Below are 25,610 nucleotides of genomic sequence, written 5' to 3' on the forward strand. Positions count from 1 at the left end.
CTCTCTCTCTCTCTCTCTCTCTCTCTCTCTCTCTCTCTCATATTATCTCCCTCTTCCTCTCTCTTTCTCTCTCTCGTATACTTGGAGTCAAATCATTGTATTCTCTATGCCACTCAAATTCACAAAATAGACAAATACTCCCCTTTAAAAATAACTTTTGAAATTGTAAAAGTCAATTCATTTACAATCATTTTCTTGGCAACTGTTGCACACAAGGCATTGCAGAAGAGATTATCAGAGAAGGGTGTTATAAAACAGTAATGATACACATTCTGTGAGCATGAAAGGGCAAACCAACGTAAGACCATATGACTCAAGGGTTTGCCTGGTCAGCCCTCCACCAACAGTCACAAACAACTTCTAAAACATTTAGGTGGAAGGGAAGTGGATAAAGAACAGTACGTGCTTCTAGGGATGAGTTGGGGTTCATATCGGTGGGGGGACAATAATTGAGATATCATTTCATTTTAGTGATTAATAATTTTATGATTTTTATTCCTTTTTATTTGGGTTTATTGAGATGGGCTCTCCCTCTCTTGGCATAAAGCCATCTTCTAGGCCATATTTGGCCAGACAGGCAGATACACACAAACACACACACAGGAGGCAGCGTGACCCCGGCTGTCATCATCCTGTTACAGGGAGATGCATAGCTGTGACACCAGTAGTATGAAGAAAGCGAGAACACACGTATGGCTGGACTGACGATAAAACAATGACCTAAAATATTTCTTAGGTAAAGACTGAGGTGCAGACTCGGTTTCTGAACAGATGACAATGAACTATTGTAATTCCATTGGTTAAATTAGAGACACTCTCAAATTCAGTTCCACTTCCTAATATTTTCTTTAAATATTCTTGACTGTGGCAAAATAACACATTGTTTTAGTAGTTTTCAGGATCTTTTACTTATTATTTTGACTGTTTACATAAGTTTTCAATCTAATAGATATTGATTACAAATATGAAATCTAAATAAAAGCTACATGTCTTATATTGTATTAATATACTTATATGCACTACTTATTTCTTTCAGGTAATATTACTCAAAATGAAGAGAAATTTGAATTAGATGGCTTTAAACCCAATGAAAAATATAATTGTACTTCAGAAATAGTCTATAATGGCTATAAAGTTACTGAAAAAAAGAAAACTATTAAAACAGATTTTGGAAGTAAGTATATTACTTACATTTATGTATAAAATTTCTTTTTATATCCTTATGATTTTTTGAGAATCACAGAAAATGATGTTATACAAGTGGAGAAAGGGTTTCAGGAAGTGGATTTGTATCATTTTTTTAAAAGTAAAACTTAGAAATAAATGACAGAGGATCCAAACCTCTGTCAAGTTTTTTGTTTTGTTTTTTTTTTGCAAATTGTAGACTGTTGTGAGGTTGTGGTGGGAGCGACACTGGAGGTAAGTGAAGTATTTGTTCACTCATCACCCATTGCATCCCCCCTTTCCCCTGCGCATCACTCCTTGTCCTATGGTGCCCTCTGCCCTCTATCAGATCCTGCCTCTGAGAGAAGTAAAGCGAGCACATCTGCTAATAAAACAGTGCTACATCCAAGAATTGACAGCAAAATAATTATTGTTATTCCTAAAGTGCCAGCAGTATAGATAGGAATAATACGAATATAATAACTAATAACAATTGGAAAATAAAATTCTGGAAAAGAAGAGCTTTTGGGAGATGGAGGAGAAAAGAAAGGGCAAAGTGCTAAAATCCCACTCTTATTTAGTAGAAGTAGAGAGATTCCAATTAAATTTGAAAACTTCTAGAAAAAAGGTTAGTTATGTGTGTGACAATTTACGAGTGACCAGTAAAAAAGGAAAGCCAAAGAAATAGATGGTATTGCTTATAAGCAGTAGAAGAAAGTTATGGAACTAAAAAAAAAATTTCTACATGTTAGAGGAGTAAAAGGTGGTGGAGAAAAGGAAGAAGGAGGGGAAGAGGAAAGAGCGAGAAACAGAGGGAGAGGGTGAGAGAGGGAGGGAGCAGGAGAGGAAGGAGGAGGAAGAAGAAGAGGAGGACTTTATGAAAACTGAACATTCTTACTCTTTGAATAAAGCCATTAAGGAAATAAAAAATTAAGCTATACATTGTGAACAACAACAACAACAAAATCCACAATTAAATTTTTCAACAAAGGGAGTTTTTCCAAAATATAGAGAACGCTTTCAACTACAAAATGAGACAGCAAGTAACCCAATGAAAAATGGACAAATATTTTGAGCATATGTTTCACAAAAGAAGATGTATGAATGTCCAATAAGCATATACACAGATGCTCAACATCATCAGTTACCTGGGAAATGCAAATTAATGCAGCAATGAGATGATAACATTACACACTCACTAAAATGGCTAAAATTAAAAAGACTGACGATGCTGTTGGTGAGAATGTAAAGGGATAACCCAGAAATGCCACTCCAGGAATTTGCCGAAGAGGAAAGAACACGCCCTCGTGTAGACTTCTACACAAACATTCATAGCAGATTCATTCATAATAGCCAAAAGGCTAGAAACAACCCAAATATCCATCGACAACTGAGTGAAGAGGGAAAACGTGGCTCATCCTTACAATGGACTGCTCCTCACCAAAGTCAGGGACTAACTACAAACTCAACAGGAGCGAGTCTCTAGAACATTGTGCTGAGAGGATTATGCAAGATGTGGAACGTACTTGCTCTGACTTTGCCTATGAAATGCATGAGAAGGCAAGTTTAGTCTGCAGTAACAGAAGGTGGTTCCGAGAGTGTTTGGGGTGGGGCGAGGGAGCAGAGTTGGCTGGGAAGGCACAGGACTTCTTCAGATGATACAAATGTTCTATGTCTTGACTGTGACGCTGGTTATATAGGTGTCAACCCTCATCAAACTCTACCTCAGATGGGTGTGTGTTAATGTCAACTACGCCTCCTAAATTTGATGTAAGCATTTATTACATTCTTCATCTCAACTTCTGATGACTTGTGACTAGAAGCAATGACAAGGGTCCTTTCAAATAGTGAGCGCCCCCAACAACAGATTTTCAATACAGAGAAATCTAGAAATCCGAAGGTAACCGGACACGAATATATATGAGAGATAGAGGGAGCTCTTAGATATTTTCAAGTCAGGGGAATGCGTAGGTATCCAAGTGCCACCCTGGAGTGACCTTCACTCTGCTAAATGACCTCTAAAGCAAGTAACATGACCAGGTGTCTTTCATCTAATTTCAATAATTAATTCATAATTAATTAAAATATGGCTATTAATAATGCATGCTTATTCTATAAAGAATGTCCTCTCCACGTCCTAATTTTTATTTTTATTGTCTTTCTTTCAACAGCTCCAGACCAGCCTCAGAATTTGACATGCCTTGTTCAAAATGAGAATTTCACCGTGGTTACCTGGGAACGTCCTTCAAATATTTTCCATAATTATATTCTTTGTAGTAATGCTTCAGGTAATTTGTATAGAATTTAATTCCATATTGGGAAAGAGAAATCAAGAATTGGAAAGCTAGAAAGGAGGGTGAAGTCCTGAGTCCCGAAGCTGTCTGCATAGCGACAGTGAGTGTGTCCTGTTGCAGTGGTGGCTTGAGCACGGCTCCTGGTCACTGTGGGCTCCCCTGTCCGGCTGTGACGATGGCCCAGAGCGTCCAGCCTGCCTGCCTTTCTTGATCGGTCTCAGTTCCAATCTTCACACTCCACAGCCTGGAGAAAGGCTATCTCTGAGAGTAATACACATTCCTGTCCTGCAAATATTATACAAGTGAGTTACACGGGTTTGAACTCGTTACTCAGGCCCACAAACACCTTCTAAAACTTGCACGAGTTTCATGCATGCAAAATATTGGGTGAATTAAAATGAACAGACACCCATGTAGCCATGGAAGCCAGTTTGATGGCAGGTGGACTCTTGGGATATAGTTCTGGTTAGAATCAGGTGTCTGTGGTAGCAAAGGGTCAGGGACTAGTTCAATCCCAAGTCCTCCAGATGAGAGAAGAAACATCTTCTGGGTGACTGGAAGTACCTCAGATGCTTGGAGAAGGCATGAGCATCCTTGGACCATGTCTGAGCAGACGGGTCCAAGTACCTGTAGCTGGAGGTGGGATTCTGCGAAACCTCTCGCTGAACTCCGTCCTCCTTGGGTGGTCCAGGAACTAGACACACATTCCGAATTTGAAAAGTAGAAAACTGCCTATCTTCAGGGTCTTACTTTATATTTCGAGAACATATTGTCTTGGCTGGTTGCCTGAATCTTAGTAATCGAACTACTAAAGCAACGTTAAACACACGTGTAGTTTTTAAGTTAGCATAAGAGGACTCAAGTGCTGTGGACGAGAAACATCGGCAAGGCGCTTGAGGCTCCTGGTAATTAATTACAAACGTTGGGTCTATGAGGAAAAGGAAGTGGGAATTCCAGGAAGATAAACCCGCAACACGATTAGATGCTGCCTGCCTCCCTGGGCAGCCCTCGGACAAGCTCTTGGCTGGGCTTCTTGATGGACGCATGGTCTGCGTTTCTCTTCTCTGAATCTTCTTCTCGCTTCTCCTCACTTCCGGTACTCTCTTTATTCTAGCGAAGTTTGTGTGCCAGAGTATAGGGTGGAAATTTATGGGGCAATGTTTATTGTTCCTTTGTATTCTGTACCGTGTAAAATACTCAGTATTTGCATAATGAGGCTTAGAAGGACATAATGAGTTCGTGATCAGCAGTCTGATGAGGTTTTGTTTTGCAACTAGTACTAGCTTTTTTGTGTTTTTTAATTTTGGTTTTGTTGTTTTGTTTTGCGTTTACAGCTACTATCGTCCCTTCTTATTGAGTGGGACTGAAATGTATGACTATCCAAATATGACACCTAAGCAGGATGGGCGGGGAGGCAAGGGGAGAGGGAGGCGGGCAGTGTCAGGTTCTGTGTGTGTCGTTTTCTCCCAAACTGTTCACTGGTAGCAGAATCCAGCCTCTGCCCGGGGTTATGCGCTCACGGTGCTGCCGGGTGGGTGTCTTTGGACGCTGCCCACATGCTCCGCTCTCCCTCCTAGCGGTCAAAATCAAGTACCCTGAACAGAGGGGTACTTGGCCTTTCTTCTCTTGTTCACCTGAAACATACGCAGAGCGAGACGGGCTCCCGCTTTACTGAACTCAGACTTGATAGGATTTCAGCTTTGGTAAAGCAATTATTTAAGCTACTCTCATGATTTCAGGTAAAATCACTATTAAAAATCCACAGGAAGAAAGTCTCTGAACTGTTATTGCAGCTTATATTATGTTTTAATTAGGTACTAAATTTTATTTCATTATTTCATAATGCATCCATTTCAGTGTCTCTGAAAGCTAGGGATTAAAGTGGAGGAAAAATGTAATTGACATTTATTTCATTTCCTCTGTCTGTCGGGTACTTTTATAATGTTTGAAGATTTTGTTAAACCTTTCAATAACAGCTCTGAGAGGAGAGAGTCGTAAATATTTTCATAGCTCGTGTGACACAGCTGGGGATCACAGAAGTTAAGATAAACGATCAAATGGAACAGCCTGAACTGTGCTCTTTTTGCAACTGTGTTTTTCACGCTTTTAGCTCGAGATACTGTGGGCAAACGCAGTTTTGTATATTAACTTGATGACAAGTGACAGTGAAGCTTCCTCAATAATGGAGGAACTTTGTTGCATTTTGAAGAACTGTTTTTCAAAAATTATTGAAACCGGTGTTCACCCTTCAAGGTCACAGTGATGCCTGCTGGAAATGTTTGTTTTGTTTTTTTTTGTTTTTGTTTTTTACAGAAAATGATCTCTTTTTTTTAATAGTCATATCTTGGTTTGTGAGCATAATTCGCTCCGGAAACAAACTGCTCGTATTGCAAGATGTTGCTCGTTTACCACGTTAAAATGTATTAGACATGTTTGCTCGTCTTGCAGAACACTCACAAACCAAGTTACTCGCAATCCAAGGTTTTACTGTATTTTAACTTTTTAGCAGCACAATATCCTGTGGGGATGTTCGGCCTGCTGTTGAAGAAGGTATTTGAGAGCAGTTCCCAGTGGGCAGCTGCTAGTGGATTTCCTGAGATATTTTCTAAAAAAAAAAACAAAGAGGTGACAAGTGACGAGGCCAGTGCTTTTCTAGCCACTTCCATGCGCCATGCATGACATAAAGGCCAGGCATGCCCCAGTCATCCTAAGGAAAAGCAAATCTTAAGCTCTGAGTCAAATAAGTCCATAACTTGTCCCCATACACCGGGGCTTCTGGGAAAAAGAGCGCAAACGCACGAGGATCCAGCCGTTCATGTAAAGTGTTTTGGCCTTTCCACCAAACCCTGAAACCTCAGCGCCTGGGTCCCTCTTTTTTCTGCGAGGTCATGGACAGGTGGCTTAGTGTCTCTCTGGCCCAGTTTTGTCATCTTCAAAGTGGAATCACATCAAGGGTGCCAACCTGTAGGGCTGTGGTGATGGCTAGTTAACTCACATACGCCGCTTAAACCAGTGCTCGGCACGCTGAGCAGTCTGGTCATGGTTACATCTCTTCTGCATCCTGCTGTCGCCACTGTCCCTGCTCTCCAGGAGCCTGCTGCCACCCTCACCTTCCTCGAACCCCTTTTGCTTGATGCCAGTTGCCTGCTCAGAAATAGTCAGTGCCTACTGATTTTTCAGCTTCACACATGCTAGCGCTTCTGCCTGAAATGTGAAACACACGTGAACAAGGTCCTATGGCCCATTGCCCCGCAGGCAGACCCTGCTGTCTCACTCAGGTTTGTCCCTTAACTCAAAACACCCACATGGTTTGTTATTTTTCTTCTTCTTTTCATCCTTCTGTTTAGTCTGGCTCATCGCTCAATGAACAGCTCAGGTGCTGCTGCCGGCGTGAGGTTTTCCTCATTTCCGCAGCCCCCGTCCATCATGGTAGCATGGCACAGGAGACCTGCTTGCTGGCGCTCAGATGCGTTCCGCATCTCAGATCCATCAGAGCAGCTAATTTCAATGGTCAAAGCTTGGAGGTTAAGGATCAGAAAAAGGTTCACTAAAAAACCATCTTTCTGAAACAGCGCAGCTCAGGACTTGCGTAACATCCACGTGGGCTGGGTTTTCTCAGGAGAGAGACCATCTTCACAGATGTCGTGAACTTATGAAGTAGTTTAGGCACCAAATTAATTACATGAAACCGTAACTTTTGAAGATTTGAGTTTGTTCATAACCATGGAATACAGTTGCCCATGACTGTGTGGACTTCTGAACATAAGGACATATTTACCTCTTAATTACTCGATTTGGAGTTGGCGAGGAATGATTTTGTGTAGACACCCAGTTAAAGATGTGGTAATCTTGACTCTTAATGACTTAATAAATGTTCCCATTTTTTCCTGAGGTCCACCATACAATCTGGATGCGAGCATGACCCAACATAATTTGTCAAATCTGACTCCTTATACATATTATGAAGTATCATTACTTGCCTACGTCGAAGGGAAAGTGCGACGTAATGGATCTGCTGTCAAATGCCAATTTCAAACAAATGCAGCACGTAAGTGATATGCTTTCATGCTTCTATGAATGATAAGGAGCAAAGCATGACCGTTTTAACATACGGTACCTCTGTTTACGCTTCATTTGTGAAATGCATTGATTTGGCATGTTTGTTTACATCTAGGGTTTAGAATAACTTAACATACAATAACTTAAGAGCTGTGTTCTCTGGGGTTCTCTGTATTCTTCAGGTATAATCATAAGCATTGTAAGACTGAAGCATGAGGGCATATTAACTGGTACAATCTGGAAGATTTCAGGCAATTAAGTACCTACCCAACTTAGATAAAAGCACATTGTCTATTGTTTTCTGTATGACCCAGAATAGTAACCGCTATCAGGCACCTAATAATGTCTCACAAAGCAGTCACTTGCTAACCTCTGCTCACCTGACCAAACACCTCATAAAACAAAACGGTTTGTCAGCATTTTCTTCTCTTTGTTAACACCGAACTACCTACTGTTTTATTTTACGGCACATTTTCCATTTGGGGTTTCCATCCCGTGGCGTTCGGCTCTTGCCACCAGTATGATGTCCCCATCGTCCCCAGGCCGGAAGGTGGGTCTGCCCCTGAGGCCAGTGTCAGGCCCTGGGAGGTCAGGGGAAGAAGTGACGCCCGAGGGTAAGGCCACAGGGACCTTACCTGGAACCGGGCTCGTGGAGGAAGCTTGTCCCCTTCAGGCTGCACAGAAAACGCTGTGTGGTTTGGGGTTAAAGAGCCCACGTCCTTGAGCTTTTTTCTCAAGTGCTTGTGCTGTTTTCCTGAATTTCTGTGATACCACAGAAAACAAGGAAAATTGGCTGCCAATCCTGGAGAATCCAGCCAGGTAGGCGCATGCCTGGATGACGTGGGCACGTCGAGAAAGGAGGACATGGGTGTGTGGAGGCCCCTGGGGTTCCCCGTCACCCCTCTCCCTCTTTCTCTGCCCTCTGACCCGACAGTCCCCTTATGGGATGACACAGACTCGTTACTTCAAGGACGGCTTCTGTGCTCATTAACCTCCACTGAACGACCAGGCGGTTCTTTTTAGGTGTCTTGTGATGTATGTGCTTTTTCACGTATGTACTATCCTCACTTCCCTGCCCAAATGAACACTTACAATAGATGACAGTGTGCCCATATAACATCAAGTAATCTAAATAGGCGCTTGCCAAACGATTGCAGTAACAACTCTTTCCTGCCTTTGATAGCGTCAGGCGTGGTCAAGAACTTAAAGGTTTTGCTGGTGTCGGATAACAGTGTGAATGTGACCTGTGAGCAGCCTGAGCACTTAAACGGCCCCAACACAGGCAGCTATCATTTGAAAGTCAAAACCGGGACCAAGCTTGAAGGACAAGACAAGAACAAAAGGTGCAATTTCCATGTAAAAGATCTTTACTATTCGACATCATACACGTTTGAGGTAAGATTATGATTTCTGTGATTGCGATAGTGCTGACATACATGATAACGATTATTATGTAAGACCTGACATGACGAACACCAGTGCATCACATGTCCAATGGCGTCACACTTACAGAGGCTTAAAAGTTGGACTCCAAACTTTTCACCCCTGGTACTAACCACCGTAGTTTAACGCAAATATTTTGCTGGCATTTTTTTGACCTTCAATATGATATCAGCAAATTACCTTTCTATTATCAGTATATCATATATTATCAATAGGGCCTTCAATATAGTATCAACATTCTGAATACACAGTTTGGCACGCTTCGTGCTATTTCTCACTCTCTACTAACTGTACCCATTTTGGTCTCTGTTATAAATAATTATTGTTAAACATGCTTATTGGTAAATAGCAGGCCCTTCTTTCTCTTTGATGTTTAGTCAGTGATATATGGTATTGGCATCTCTTTTTGTTTTGCTAGGGTTTCTTTATTTGCTGTTGAGGACAAATACAGTTTTTGTTGCTGCTGTTATGGTTCCTTGCTCATTAGTGCCTTTGTCCAGTTTTCTTTGGGGAAGTTTTTTGGATATTAATGATATTAAACTCTGTCATATGAGTTGCAAATTTTGTTTTCAGTTTATTGTTTGCCTTTTTTCTTTATAGCACTTTAAGTTATACACAATTTTCCCTTTTATTATTATTTTTTTAATTTAATTTTTTTTTAGCTGAGCCATCCTGCCACCTGTTGGCAGCTCAGCGGCTGCTCAGCTCGGGCTGGGTCTTGAACCACTGTTGCTCAGAGCTCACACTCTTGAGTGAGCTCTTAACCAACTGAGCCACTCGGCCGGCCCTTCCTTTTATTTTTATTCAGTCAAATCTATAAGTTACTTCTAGTTTAATGGGAATTTCCATAGTTGACTGTTTAATATGATGTTGACAATTGGTTTCATATACTTTATCACTAAAAAAAACCCTATTTTTAAACATAGATACATTTTTATACAAAAAAACAAGTTTTCTTGTTTTTTGGTTTTTTAAACTAGAAACATAGGTTGGATGTTATCAAATGTATTTTATGATGCCATGGCGTGATTTCTTTATATGGTGAGTAATAGTGATAGGTTTTCTAATGTTAAATCATTGTCATATTCCAAGAGAAAACTCTGCTCTGTCATTGGGTATTTTTGTTTTAAAGAATTATTGAATTCAACAGCTTAATGTTTTATTAAGTCTTTAGAAACAGACATTCACAAATGAAGTGATTTAGAAAGTGGTTGGAGGAGGTATTGATATAGGCGTGGGAGTTATTCTTGTTATGTTTTCGTAGAAAGGATATGCTAACCTGATAAAACATCGAAGACATTTTTCTGTTTTTCTATGTTTTATAACTTTATAGAGGCTAGGAAGGGTTTTTCTCTTGGAGAATTTTGTTTTAGTAGTGTCTTTAATGCAGAGAGGACTTCTTTAAGAGCATTTACATTTTCCCTCAATATGATTACTCTTTTCAGATATTTTAGACTTTTTTCAGTGAGTGGGCCCTCCAAAGAATAGTTCATGTAAAAGAAGTATTTTGTGGTCCCTATCTTGTGCCTTCTACCTCATCTCTCAGCGTTCCCTCAGTGCCCATCAAGCTCCAGGAACAATGATTTCTTTTTTTAATTTCTCAAACACACCCAGGTTTAGGCCCTTAGGCACTTTACCCGATGATCTTCTCCCTTTCCAGCATTTTCTTTTCCTGTTTCTCAAATATGGTTAAGTTATTCTGAAAAATTATAGGTAAACATCATGTTAAAATACAATCATAAAAAAAAAATACAATTGTAGGGGAGGAGGGTTAGCACTTTGTGAGGGGTGAAATGTCTAACTATTACATTGTTTTGTACACCTGAAACTAATAAAATAAAAATAAATCTTAAAAAAGACACATTAAAAGAATCAGTGAAAAAAATAAAATACAATCTTAAAATTCAAGTGAGGAGGTAATTATTCAGCCATCCATTCTCTTCCCCACTCTTCAGAAGTCTGTCTTGTTTTCTTCATTGCACGTGCCATGACTTGTTTTTACGTTTATTTCATTTCTACTACATCTTCACGAGGGAACAATCATTTTAGCTTTGTTCATCATTATGATCGCTGCTTGATAAATTAATAAAGTTATTTTTATTGTTAATTTATTACTTTTCTTTTTGTAGGTTTGTTTTCATGTTTTTCTGGTAGTTTTGGGGTTGATAGTGTTTTCTGCCCATTTAATTTTTTTTTTCTTTTTTAGTAACTAAAAAAATTAAAACTTTGGTAAAATTTTGACTGTATCCGATTACTTGTCACTATTACTTGTCTCTCTTGTCACTAATTTCTCCATGACTGACATAAAATTTAATGAGTAGATTTTTAGAGTAGAATGTTCTTACTATTGAAAATTCTAAAGAGTTTATATTATAATTCAGAAGAGCTTTTAATTGATCTGTTTTTTAAGCGAGTGCTTCTACATTTCTGGTGCTTGAAATTTTTTTATTGTTATTAGTTATTAGGTTATAAAAGATCATTGGTTTTTACACTTTCTGCCTTTTGGAATTTAGAGTATTTTTTATAGCTCAGTCAGTGGATGGTACGTGTTTATGAATATTCTGAGACTAGTGGGGAAATTATACATCGTCCATAGGATAAAACCTTAGATACACATTTTTCAGGTGTATCATAGTTAGTGATCTTTTTAAATGATATTATTCAGATCTATTTTTACTTACATTTGTTTTTTGCTTTTATTGCTTATTGCTTTCTTCTTGTCAGTTTCCCTGTATATCTAAATTGTTTTTGCTTTGTTTGTATTCAGTATTATGAGACACAGGTATTTATGGAGTTGTGTCTCTGCTGTAGGTTTTACCCTGCTCACTCAGGGCATCAGCCTTAATCATTGTAACCGTGTGAACAACTATCATTTTACTGTAACTATGGTGATTCTGACATTATAGTGTTCCCATTTACCCTTTGAAAAATTTGTGTGCATGTTATGTGTAATTCTTATAAACAGTATATGGTAGAATTTCCTTTTTAAATAAAATGTGAAGATATTAGCCTATTAATAGGGAATTTAACGTTAAATTATGAGTATTTTAATGTGCAGGATTTTATTCCTTCAGTTTCACTTGTTCTTGCTGTTTACAATTATTATTATTATTATTGCTAAGTGCGCTAAGATTTCTTTGTATCTTTTTCACTATTAAATATTTTCTTTTTAAAACTATTTGATAAAATATTGACATATCCCTGAAATTCCAACTTTAAATGAAAGGCAACCAGTATATTTTAATGAAAATTAGCAGCATTGTATGAGACATATTGTATGTATATTGACCTCAGAAAGTGACTTTCTTTCTTATTACTGGACTTCAGGTCTCTTATAACAACGGGAAATTTCCTGGAGTACAAGAGAGTGTTTCTCAATCAACAAATTGTAAGTCGTTACTTGGCTATAGATTATATTTATACTAACATATAATTAGCACTCACAAATATTTATTATTTGACATCATCTCATATTTAATTATTAAATGTTTGAATTGTGCATTTTTCGTAAACATAGTAGTTTATCTGAAAAAACATGTATTGGTAGGTGAACATCATATTAAAATACAGCATCTTAAAATCCAATGAGGAGATTCAATTATTAAAGGATTGTTGATTGTATAAAATAATCGTGAAAAGACTTATATCTGAGTAGAGTATGAAGTTATGAGTATGCCAGTAACAAAGCAGATTGCTCTGTGTGCTGTTTTCACTGCCGTTACCTGTTTCTCTAACTCTGCCCCTCAGGGCTGTGCTTGGCAGAAGCCGGCGTTAGACGCAAATCCGCCCTGATTTACCTAACTGAAGCTAAGATAAACCTCCCCTAATGACAACAGGACTACTTAACTTGGGTGTCTCATTGTTCTTCAAACACTCTGAAGCCAAGCCGGAGCCTGCTCCTGGCTCAGCCTCGCAGCTCAAAACCCATCGTGGCCTTACAGGTGGCTTAGGAGGCCCTAACAATCGCACCCGTGCCCTCCCCAACTCCAGCTGCCTGGAGTTCACACTGCTCCGCGGGCATGCCAGGCGGGGTCCTGCCCCACCCACACCTGTGCCAGGGCCACCCCACCTCCCGAAGTGCCTGCTTAGCTGACTTGGCTCCCTCACCGGCTTGCAGCCTTTATGCGTCCTAACCTACTCTACCATTGGCCTGATTATGATGTGTATTGTTCGTGGTCTGTCCTCTCGCCTGAGAAGACCAGTTCCATGAGAGCTGGGATCTTTGTTTTGCTCTCACAGGGATCTGAGGTGGTCAGAGCAGTGTTGGGTGCTCAGTCAGATTCAAAAATCTCTGTGGTGATGAGTGAATAATCAGTACTATGTCCCAAGCATTATGCTAAGTGTTTACTGGGAATCAGCTCCTTTAAGCTCATTGTAGGAATTAGGGAGTGGAGACACACAGTTCCCGACGGAAGAGGTACAGCCAGGATCCGAACCTCAGCCGCCTGGCTCCAGGGCGAGGTCCTGACGTCACTGGGTGATTTTGTTGTTCTTTGACTGTACATGAAAAATACCATACAGTCATTCAGGGCGAGGGGTACTTCCTGTACACCATCTTTTCTCTACCCTTCCTCCAGGAAAGGGTGTGATTTCACGTTACACCTTAGTGAAAATTTACATCAGGGTAAGTGGAATCCTAACTACAGAACCATATCATTTTTATTTTTTGGTTAATTGGTGTTATGCCTCAGTGAGCTGGTAAGGAAGTTTATGTTTGTGGGACAAAGGCCTTTCCGATCCCTCTAGGAAGCTACCCGCTTCTGCATATAAAGTTAAACTATGAGTTTTTCTCTATTATAATAACTACTGGGTTGTCGGAAAAGTCATGATGCATTTTTGCAACGAAAAACAGAAAAAAATACGTCATGACTTTTCGACAACCCAATAAATGACCTCTTTGATCCTTTCCAAAATAGAGTGGCTGAAAGCTGGAGCATTAAATCTACATGACAGTATCTCATAAGAGGACATTATTTAAAGGAAGGAAAGAGAATGGATCTTCTATATTCTAAGTACTTTCTTAAAATATAAAACGTTTTTACTGGTTCTGATTAATATAGGCAAGATTCACATCAGGGATGTATTATATTTGGTCTCATTCTAAATCTTGTTTTTTGAAAACCTGAAAATAAGTAACAACAGTAAAATCTAAGTACTTTAAAGGTGATTATTTAAAGAATCCAGCAAATTACCTGACACAGTAATAATCTCTCTTCATGTGTTATTTTTCATTTCTAGATAATTCTAAAGCATTGATTATATTCCTGGTATTTCTCATCATTGTGACATCACTTGCTCTGCTCATTGTTCTCTATAAAATCTATGATCTGCATAAGAAAAGGTCCAGGTAAGAGTTGATTTCAAAATGAAAAAAATAATAACAGAATTAACGATGCAAGCACCCACCTTGTGAGGCAAGCTGGGAACCAGTTAAGTGAAATGTGACAAGACAGAATGAAGTCCAGTTCATCAGTGAACTTTGGATCAAAGATTTTCAGTCCGGTCTTACCGGTTTATATTCAATAGTAACATTTTCTACGCTCTCTAATAAGGTTATGGGTTTCTTTTAATAATAACCAATGAATAGAATGTGTGTCTGTTCTTTTAGTACAAAGTGGGTCAGAGGGATCTAGGAATGACGAAAACAAAAGAAAGGAATGAAAATATCCAGGGAAGTAGATGTATTCCTTTGGCCAGGAACAACTACATTTTATGAAAAACAAGAGTTTTAACATAATTTAGTCACTTATCTGAATTTAGCAGGCAACCCTTGGTTGGTTTCTTCCTCCACTTTTCCTCCCCTCCTCTCGTTCCTTTTTATCCTTACTGTCTCCATTCCTTCCTCCGTTCAATACGTTCATTAAATATAAATTGAATGTCAACTGAATTCTGTTTCTTAAGACAATAGAAACTTACATTTCTTATTTTTTACAGCAACTTAGATGAACAACAGGAACTTGTTGACAGGAGTAAGTATGCATATTTTTTAATGATGAATTACCTCCCCGCTCACATTTGAAGCCATTCATTTTAAATAAGAATTCAACATTTTTTTAATCTAACCGGGACTTGCTTGATTGATACAATGATGAAGCTTAAATGTATTTATTTAATCAGCAAGGAGTAAATCCAAGATGTAAATTTAATGACATGCGTGTGAACACGGAAGAGACACATCACCCTGGCCCTAAATCTTCAATGTGTTTGCAGATGACGAAAGGCAGCTGATGAACGTGGAACCTATCCTTGCTGACGGTTTGCTGGAAACTTACAAGAGGAAGATAGCTGATGAGGGAAGGCTCTTTCTGGCTGAATTTCAGGTGTGTGCACGTCTCCATAGAATCTTGCAGCATCGTCCAAGCAGGTATTATCAGCAGATATCCACTCCCCAGGAGAGTGACTTGTAGTGAGAGAACTAGTCAATATTTCAAAATACTGCTTTGTTGTAATAATACACATTCTTAAGTTGTGTCACAAAACCTATTTGGCTGATTGCGTCCTTGTATTCTCAGTGATCATCTAAGTACGTGTTTTTCCACGAATTTTCAGTGGCAGAGCAAAGAATGCTTAATTTCCTCTCACTAAAGATTTATCCTTAAAGGATGGGATTTATTGTCAAAGTAGCCCATCCTTCATTTTCAAAGTGTTTCTTGGTGTAGTTCCTCAATGTTAATTTCAATGACCATTGTACAATGTGATCATCAGTATAAAGGACACACGTTACAGGACGTCCCCTTTCCTCAAACTGATAAGTGGCAAGGGGAAAGCTATTTTTCTTGAATATCCTGTGACCCAACGATTTTGCATCTTCCAGAGTATTCCACGGGTGTTCAGCAAGTTTTCCATCAAAGAGGCTCGAAAATCTTTCAACTTGAATAAAAACCGCTATGTTGACATTCTTCCCTGTAAGTGCCTGTGGAGAACAGGGTCCCGTGTGTTTAAGCTACTTGCTTATTCATCATCTCATGAACTTATATTTCCTTTCTCTGAACAGATGATTATAACCGCGTGGAGCTGTCTGAAATCAACGGGGACGCGGGGTCAAACTACATCAATGCCAGCTACATCGACGTGAGTTGACATGCCTGTAACCGCCAGCTTACTTCACGTCTTCATCCTTTTGTCCTCCGTCAGGGTCACTTCCTTTGTAGCTTGCTTTCCGTTCAGTTCCTTCTGGGTCATGGCAAAATTTTAGAAATATTAACTAGAGAGAGTTTGGAGGAAGCACATAATGTCAGTGCTATTATACAAACAACAAAATCACTACAATTTGTAAGAATGGTTATTTCTTATTTGCCCTTGGTACTGGGTTTACTACAGGATTTTTTTTCTCTACAAATGAAATGATACTAAGAATCAAAATACTCTGGTGCCCAGGGCTCGATATCCAATCATGACCTAAGTGCATATTTCTCCTAAGAGCCCACATTCCCCGGTGGAGGCTGGGGGGCTCTGTCTCCTTAGGTTCCTGGCCTGGGTGTGATAGTAGGGTTTGGGCTGGGACCCAGATAGGCCTGCCGGACTCCAGACCACTCAGCCTAAGCTCGTCACATGGCGCTGCCCCCCAGCAGGGCACTCTCATGGACCAGGTCATGCGGTCATTGGCTTTATCCAAAACCAAATATCATGCATGGTGAATTTACCCCAAATAGTTAAAAATGAAATTTACTGTATAAATTCTGAAACATGTTGTTAAAATGTCAAGCAGAATAAATTCATAGAGAGACTGGAAAAAATTTTCCTCCCACTCAATGCACCAGCTTCCCAATGTCCCCACATATCAGAAGAGGTGACCTGTGTGGTTTCCTCTTTATCCAGCTGGATAATAAGGATAAACAGAAAATACCCACATTTTACAAGCAAGAAAATACCCAGCTTTGTTATCCCCCCTTTACCCACAGGTGTTAACATAACATTCACATTGTTCTGAATCATGCTTTATTTAACTAAAACATGCATGTTGGAAATATATACATATATATATATGATATCACTATAAAGACCAGGGGTCAGCAAATCTTATAGAACAAGCAATTGAAATTGAGGATTTATTTGTTTGTTTTGATCCACTTGAATATATAAACTTTTAGTGGAGTAGGTGAAATGATCAAATTATAATATGATTTTTATTAATTTACACAGTGTATTCATTTCCTTGGGCTGACTTCACAATGTACCACAACCTGGGTGGCTTAAAACAACAGAACTGTATTCTCACGCAGCTCTGGAGGTGTTAGCAAAGTCATGCTCCCTCTGAATTTTTAATTTTGTAAGAATTTAGATAGTCTCTGGGGGGAAAAAGTGTCTACTTTCTATTCCAATACATATGGTAATTATGCTATTGAATTACACTTAGGTGTCTGCAGCAGAGCTGGGCGCCCCCGGGAAGCACGCGTCTTCAGCTTTTAGACATGCACTCATCATAGTGCAGCCGTATACGTGTTGAATACATGAATAACACTAGGTCGCGAGACGTTCCTGAAATTAATCATGAAACTGTGTGGGCCCTGTGACCGAATTCCATCTCATGGCAAAGCTCTCGGTCTGAAGCGTTCTCTGATTGCTGAGGCGATCTTAGGAACGTGAGATGATTTGGGAGCAATTAGCACAGTACCGTATCGGCCTCCATGCGCCTCCTTTCTCTCGGCAGCAGGAGTGGAGAAAGCCGACATTGCAGATAATGAATGGGAAGTTGTCTGTCTTCTCTAGAATGGCTGTGAGATGTAAGCTGTGGCAGACAGGCTGTGCTGGAAGGCTGGGTTACTCTCGTGTACTGCGTAGCAGCCCACACGAGGGTGAAATCGTTTTTAAAGATTGGGGTAGACAGCCATGACATGTGAACGTCACAAATATTGTTTGTATCTGCTTACATGCTGACGGCCATGTTTGCCACAGTTAAATGCCTGATCATGAGTTAATAAACTCCCATGTCATTTGAAAATGCCCAGGGAAATCCACAGCCGAGAAATGGTGGCTCTAAAGCAACTTCCTCTAACTCCCGAGTGTGCATGTAGAGTAAGAGAATGTTCAGTAACTGACATCCCTTTGTGTTTTGAACAGGGTTTCAAAGAGCCCAGGAAGTACATTGCTGCACAAGGTAATGTGTCTCCTAGTCCAACAGCTTTCTGAAGCCGTGTTTCGTAGCGCTCTGAAAAAGGTGTCTCTTAGCTTGCACGTGTTTACCTCCTAGGTCCCAGGGATGAGACTGTTGATGACTTTTGGAGGATGATCTGGGAACAGAAAGCCACGGTTATTGTCATGGTCACTCGATGTGAAGAAGGAAACAGGGTAAGGACCCAGGAGATTCCCAGGGCGCAGGTGGAGGTTAGGAAAAGGCAGTGCTGGATTGCATTTCTGAAGCCACGTATATGTGCTTGATGACGCTAACAGACTGTTCTCTGTTTGGAGCAGCATAACACTTGATTAAAAGCTTTCATAGCTGTAGAAAAAACAAAATGTGTACATCTATACATGTATGTACATATGAGTAAAATGGAAGCATTCCTGCTTAACCGCTGGCTTTAAATTGGATTCCTATTTCTTTGCAGTGTTGTCCTAAGTTCAGTCCATTTCTATATGCTGATTTCACAAGCACTTGTGAATACTTGAACCAAACCTGACCTTGGGGACATGAGTGGTAACTCGTGTGATGTGACTTTAGGAAGCGGAAAAGCCTCCCTAGCCCCAGCCTGAAATTAACCAAATCATTTCTGCTGACCCCAAGCACGTCCACTGTTAATATGCAGCTGAGCCTGGGAAGATGTAATCTCTGTGCTAGGCAGGAGGGGGGGCTCCCCCAGGACTCACTGGTGGAAATGGAAGCTCCTCTAAGCATCCGGCTCAAGGTGTATCTGTGCCTAAAGGAGAGAAGATGTCTTGAGCATTTCAGATGACTACGTTGTTGTTTAAGGAATGTTTAATGAAAAATGTATGTAAATGAAACACTGGAATCATTAACGTTTTTTTCAAAAACACAGAACAAATGTGCAGAGTATTGGCCATCGATGGAAGAGCGCGCCCGGGAGTATGGCGATGTGATGGTGAAGATTCATGAGTATAAAAGATGCCCAGATTATATCATTCAGAAGTTCAACATCACAAATGTGAGAAATTAAAACATACCTGGGAGGAAGGGTTGGGTTATAAGAGTAACACAAGCTGCCAGCCTCAGGCGAAGTCTCTGGTGAAAGGGGTATCTGTCCAAGTCCCATCAGAGTCTTCATAATGCAGGCCCTTGAAGTGGGAAGAAAGGAGCTCCATGAAGTGTGTTGCATTATGAAGTGAATTATTGACTGAATGACAAAATGGTCCCTAGTCTCAATGTGCTTATTACCATTATGGAAAGAATATTTATACAAGTGGGACAATTGGACACTGCTATAAGAACTATCAGGTTCTGTGTAGGAGAGAGAAAGCGTTTAGTTTAGAAAAGAACAATGAGTATGGTTTTGGCGAATAGTTAAAACAGAGGCCTTCTCACGTATGTGTGATTCCACTTGTGAAAAGTCAGAACAGGCAAATTGATAGAGACAGCAAGTTGGTAAGTGGCTGCTCAGGGCTGAGGGGGTGGGACAAAAGTTAAGGATGACTGCTAATCAGTGTTTTTTTTGGGGGGGGTAATGAAAATATTTTATAAATAGAGAGTGGTCATGATTTTACAACTGTGAATACAATTAAAATTTTACACTTAAGATGAATGAATTTGGTGGTATATGAAAAACATCTTAAAGCTGTTAAAAATTGGAGGTCTTTATAGATAAGGTTGAAAATTTCTCTAAATTTCACTTAGTGGAGGGTTTTCAGTAATCTAAATTGTACTTCCATATGCGGTCCAGATATGTACATTTTCTGCCATAAAAAAACCACCAATTGTGTATTTATCCCAAGGTTTTCTGAGTCTCTTGTTGTTTCACTAATTGTTGTACCCATGGAAGGCTGTGGAAAAATCTACCAATGGTTCATGGTTAAAAGATGGACTGAGCTACAAATGTTCCCATCCACAGACATGGGTGATGGGTACAGCTGGACGCCAATCTGGTTCTGTTGGCTAGCGTGACGTCACCATTCTTAGTGCAGCTATTTGGTACCAGAGAAGTAGGACCCACCAAGTGCTGCTGTTTCTCCTGTTACCTAAACGTGGGTGGTTCCCCTTTCTACCTGGTCAGAGTTATGGATTACGCATGTTCTAGCCGTTACCTTGCAACTGGGCCAAGCAAGAGCTGTGACCAGGGGCTGCCCTTTCTCAGCGTTCTCTCTCCAGTGGACATTTCTAAGACGAGGGGGCCTAAGAAGTAGTGTTAATCAAATCATTAGTGAGGCTTTCTTCACATGACCAATAGTCCTGTTTGCGGGTCTACCAAGCAGAAGGACTTCAATCAGCCGTGAGGATGGCCTTCACTTTATATCTTTCCACACCCCCTCACCCCCATTTTCTTGTGTATTTGTTTTTATCTGTTATTGGCTTGGCAGCATGAACGTTCTAGCAGTTTCAGCTACACCTACAACAGGGTACTTACCTTACGGGTAAGTCATTGCTTACAGGTTAGGGCGTGCTGATGCCGCACGCCATCTCAGAGACTGGTTATTAACTGGAAAGGAACACGTAACCATCGCTGGAAAAAAACGTGCACGAGCAGTTTTTGTACTGGTCCCCTCTTCTATTTATTTATGTCAGGTAGTTGGCTTTGGGGAAAAAAAAACAAAAAACCCCAGCTCAAAGAAAATATTATCTTTCAACCAGAAAAGAGAAAAGGCAACTGGGAGAGAGGTGACCCAAATTCAGTTCACCAGCTGGCCGGACCATGGGGTTCCCGAGGACCCTCACCTGCTCCTCAAGCTGCGCCGGAGAGTGAACGCCTTCAGCAACTTCTTCAGCGGCCCCATCCTGGTGCACTGCAGGTAGGCGGGGCCTGTCCTGGAGGGTGGCAGGTAGGCGGGGCTCTGGAATCGCAGCCTGGGCCCCCAGGCCAGCCTCCCCGGGGCAGTGGCTTTTGTGGGACCGTCTATAAGGAGATGCTCATGCTCTTTCCTCCACCTCACCTGTCTGTCTGTGTCATCAGCGCTGGGGTCGGACGCACGGGCACCTACATTGGCATTGACGCCATGCTGGAAGGCCTGGAGGCCGAGGGCAAGGTGGATGTCTATGGCTACGTGGTCAAGCTCAGGCGGCAGAGGTGCCTGATGGTTCAAGTAGAGGTATGCTGGGCGCCTGCTGTCCCGCTCAGATCTTCCAGGGGAGGGAGTAAGACCTTACAGCGCAGCCAAATCCTGCTCCGCTTCCCACAGCAGGTGGAAAAGGTTTTCTTTCAAGTTCCTGAAAACTGAAGCGTGTGGTAAGCATCCAGCATAGTCAGAGGTGTTTGTCATTAGTGGCTGGAAGGACCATGGAATAAAGGTGACTGTAAAGCATATTTTAAAAATAATGAAATGTCATCTTCACATATCAGATTGGGGAAAAAATAAAAATACTGAAAAGCAATTCAGCAGCATCTCACACAATTAAAACTGGGGCAACAGAATAGTATCGTGGTTCAGAGCCTGCCCGGCTGTTAGAACTAGACTCCTGACGTTCATATTTTGCCTCCAGTTCTTAATACTGCACACACCTGCACAGGTGTTCAATGTATGGCCCAGGTTAGTCATGTGTAGTGTGGACGTAACCATAATACGTACCCTGTAGAGTTACGACAAAAAAGGCCATCTGCGTACAGCCCTTACACAAGAGCCTGGCGTGTGCATGTAGTGACTGCACGTGAGGTCCTTACTGAAAAGGTCTGCACTTGACCCCGCAGTTCCACACACGCCCAAGAGAAGCACTGACACGTGTGCACAGCCAGAAACACGTGTGTGAGTGTCCAGTGCTCTCGGCACTGTCAGAACAGCATGAAGCTGGGAACACCCTACATGTCTGTCCGTGTGGAAAGGACACACAGCATGTGGCCATGTGGCCCCTTAGTGAACAGGCCACGCTGAAGCCAAGAGGAATAATCTCGGTCTCTCCCTCCATGTGGTTAGATGCTCAGATGAGGACAATGAGTGCATGACGTCACCAAGTGAAACATGGAGGACACAATTTACGTAATTTTTAAAATGCACAAAGATGTACAATGTTTATAGGTATATAGATATTAGTGTAAAAGTATAAAAACAGGTTAGCCAGAAAAAAATAATGATTTCTTGTTGAATAAAGAATAATAGAGTTTAAGTATACAGAGGTGGTTGTGGTGAAAGAGGCTTGAACTTGATCAGAAATACATCTTTTATGTTAAAATAGTGGATTCCAATTTGATAGAAGGTTAGGAGTTATAAAATCTGGGTTTCTCATAATGTGTGTATGTGTTTAAAGAATTTTCTCTATTTTAAAGAGTTCTAGAAAACTTTAAAAAATGTGTTCTTTGGAATATCAACTTGCTATTTTTTCTCTCAGATATATGAAATTTATTATCGTGTTATGTATTAGTAATTTGACTTACTCAGTAATAGTCACTGAAGGAAGTAATAGATAATTTTTAAAAAATTTTTAGATATAAGATAAAAGCTTTTATACTACATAGGAGGTGCCTAATCTATGTAGCAAGTTTGCCCCCCCCCCCAAACTCCCTGGGAAAAAAGGTCTCAGATGGAATGTGCTCATATTCCAGAGAACTGTGAGAACTAACTTCCAGAATATTTAGTTGTTAGCGATACCAGTTTTTTTCCCCATACACACTGTCCCAAATAAGCAAAATTGGGGCGTATGTAATTTAGTCAAATGTGACTTACAGGCCATCAGCCATCAGGTGTTTTCCTGTCTTTCCTTGAACTTGTAGGCCCAGTACATCTTAATCCATCAGGCCTTGGTGGAATACAACCAGTTTGGAGAAACAGAAATGAGCTTGTCTGAATTCCACTCGTGTCTGTCCAACATGAAGAAAAGGGATCCCCCCAGTGAGCCGTCGCCTCTGGAGGCCGAATTCCAGGTAATCAGAGTGATACACAGTAAGAACAGTTGCGGAGGACGTTTGCTGAGTGCTGGCACCGTCCCACCCCCAGTGCTGTGGCGATCACACACCATTTGGTAGGGACTGGTTTACATGTTAGAAATCGGGTTCCACAGCCCACACTTTGAACCATTCCTCATTAAGCTGGTTTAAACTAAAGTGCAAAAATCACAGTACGGAGCCACAAAACCGGCCCGCCAAAGGCGACGTAGCATCTCGCCTGTAAAAGCTGCATCTGGTTTTAGTTTGTAAAGGAAATAATTAGAGCCGTTTATGACTATTTAGGAAGTTGTTCTGGCTGGAGCCATACAGAAACTGCAGCAGCAACTGAAGGATAATACGCATCCTGACCTATTTATGGGGCAATTACTCGGAGGGCTAACCCAGGACGTAGCTCACTGTGACTTCAGAGTCGCCATGACGAGCTCCAAATTGCCCTGTTGTCAAAAAAATGTCCTGTAGCTTTTGTCTTTCACCTACGATTTCCAGTTCAGCGAACCTTTCTGCAAACTACCAAACTGGTCAATTCAGAGTTTCCCAGACTAGGAACCTGCTTTTAATCAGATGCAGAATCGATGTTTTGGATCAAAGTGGGGCTGAGGTGGGGTTGGGGGGGAGAGTGCGCAGTAACCACCAAGGAAGTCCACACCAGTGGCCCTGTGCAGCCGGCAAGACCCAGCAGGACACCAGGGCAGTTTACACAGAGGCTGTTTTATTGTTCTGTGAGCCGAGAAATCAGCCTTATTCACCACACTAACCCTTCTGTCTGAAAACCTGATAAATTTAATTGAAACACTCATATGTGAAGTCACTGAAACAAGAGTAAATTCTTTCACTGAACAAACATGGCCGACTCTGGTCTGTGCTGAGTACAACGCTAGGCTCAGAAGTCAAAGCGATTTGCAAGTGGCAGCTGGACAGCGTGTGGTCCAGAGCCTGGGCAGTGTGCACAAACTGGACAGACACAGGGAAATGAGTCCATCTTCTTAGCACAAAGGAACACAGAAACTGAGCCGAGATGGAGGTTGGCTGCTCGATTTGGTGATGGGAAGCTGAGGCAGTTCTTGTGTAAGTGCTTTTTCTTAAGAAAATATGAAGCAAGGTCATCTGCTAAGAGCTTAGGAGTCGGGGGTGAGCAGGGCAGAGGAGAAGGAGAGAAAAGAAAAAGGGTTGGAAGGGCTGGGAGGGTAAAGAAATGAAGTATTGGTTTTTTCAGCACCAGCCTGGTCTTCCATGTGTGCCCTATCTGCAGAGGTGATTTCTGATCATCTGAAACCATTTACCACTGCTTTCTGCAATCTGGGTAATAAGTCACCTCTGTAGAGGGCTTTCAGCTGGTACAAGAGTTAGCCATGCTGCTTTGCTCTTAACGAGGGAGCGTATTCTGTTATATAATTGTGTGCCTATTGAGCTCAGACTCATCACGTCAAAAGTTCTAAATGCCTGAGCACTTAAAAGGAAAAATTCAGAGGCAAACTTAGATCGTGTGACCTGTAGGGAAGGTATGCAAATTTCGCAAAACTTGATGAAATACTTTTCTTTAGGGAGCGTGTTATGCCATAACCATCCACTAAGCCACGATTTCCATTTTAAAGGCGTTTTCCATTCTATTTGTCTTTCCCCTCAGAGACTCCCCTCATATAGGAGCTGGAGGACACAGCACATTGGAAATCAAGAAGAAAACAAACGTAAAAACAGGAATTCTTCCATCATTCCATGTATGTAGTTATATTTTAATTTTTAAATTTTGTATCAGATAAATAAGCTCTCTTTTGAATTTAACGTAAGACACACAAACACACAAATGATACTGAAGCACGTTTTCAACATTGGGTTGACCGTAGAGAATTGTTAGTAGGCAACCTAAAATTTAGTTATAGCAAATACTTCGAACCCCAAACATTCACAATGGACCTTGGAAGATAGACTGTACTCAGTGTTTCCTTCCTACCAATTATTTCAGACATGGGTTGTCAGACAGATGTAACCTGTGAATTTGGGACAATAAAGGCCAAGTTCTCTTACCAGTTCTGTCGCATCTTTAGTCTATCTGGGTTATTTCCTCCAGGGTGACTACCAAATAAAGGGCTTTGCCCTTTCCAACCATCTGGGAGGTGGACAGTCGGTGGAAAGTACTCCGGAAACTGCCAGTCATCCAGCTTAACAGAGCAACACACGTAGTTTTCAAGACTTGAATTCTGCTACTTAAGCATCTTGATAGGACCACATTTGGCACAGCTATAATTTTATTCAGTTGTACACGCTGAAATTAGCATGGAGAAAATATAACCCACGTTAATAAGCTGGGCAGCAGAACAAATCAGATCATTGCATGGTGGACCTAGTTAATTCCTGAAAAGTTCCTCATGAATGTAGTTTAAAATATGGACTGGATGGATGCTGATGTGGCTAATCAGATCATTTGAGCAGGTTATTAGACATTAAAGAAATTGAGAAACTCAGCAATTATGAATAAGTAATTTTCTTGACTAAATAATTTATCTGAGATACCTATTTTATGTAGTTAATTTACTGTTAATAGGGTAGAATTGAAAACTGCATTTTGACCTAAGCTATGTATTTGATTAACTTATACATGCATTTTTAACATGCCAAGCAGAATAATCATGTTTCACGGAAAACTAAAGTATGTGTATCAAAGACTGAATAA

At 40.8% G+C, this 25,610-nt stretch overlaps 1 protein-coding gene across 5 annotated transcripts in view; it reads left to right on the plus strand.

Moving 5' to 3' along the window:
• Positions 1-25,610, plus strand: part of PTPRC (protein tyrosine phosphatase receptor type C) — a 99,078-nt gene that overhangs the window by 65,980 nt on the left and 7,488 nt on the right. For all 5 annotated transcript variants that reach the window (XM_019638070.1, XM_019638069.1, XM_019638072.1 and 2 more), the window contains 17 exons: positions 1,037-1,174; positions 3,336-3,452; positions 7,351-7,506; positions 8,701-8,912; positions 12,288-12,348; positions 14,199-14,307; positions 14,895-14,929; positions 15,171-15,280; positions 15,775-15,865; positions 15,955-16,031; positions 18,021-18,057; positions 18,151-18,248; positions 18,938-19,063; positions 20,701-20,858; positions 21,020-21,155; positions 22,769-22,918; positions 24,567-24,657. In XM_019638070.1, coding sequence (XP_019493615.1) covers positions 1,037-1,174; positions 3,336-3,452; positions 7,351-7,506; positions 8,701-8,912; positions 12,288-12,348; positions 14,199-14,307; positions 14,895-14,929; positions 15,171-15,280; positions 15,775-15,865; positions 15,955-16,031; positions 18,021-18,057; positions 18,151-18,248; positions 18,938-19,063; positions 20,701-20,858; positions 21,020-21,155; positions 22,769-22,918; positions 24,567-24,657 — 1,902 coding nt within the window. The remainder of the gene's footprint in view (positions 1-1,036; positions 1,175-3,335; positions 3,453-7,350; positions 7,507-8,700; positions 8,913-12,287; positions 12,349-14,198; positions 14,308-14,894; positions 14,930-15,170; positions 15,281-15,774; positions 15,866-15,954; positions 16,032-18,020; positions 18,058-18,150; positions 18,249-18,937; positions 19,064-20,700; positions 20,859-21,019; positions 21,156-22,768; positions 22,919-24,566; positions 24,658-25,610) is intronic.

This window comes from Hipposideros armiger, unplaced genomic scaffold (genome assembly GCF_001890085.2).
Source record: "Hipposideros armiger isolate ML-2016 unplaced genomic scaffold, ASM189008v1 scaffold_37, whole genome shotgun sequence".
Lineage (NCBI taxonomy): Eukaryota > Metazoa > Chordata > Mammalia > Chiroptera > Hipposideridae > Hipposideros > Hipposideros armiger.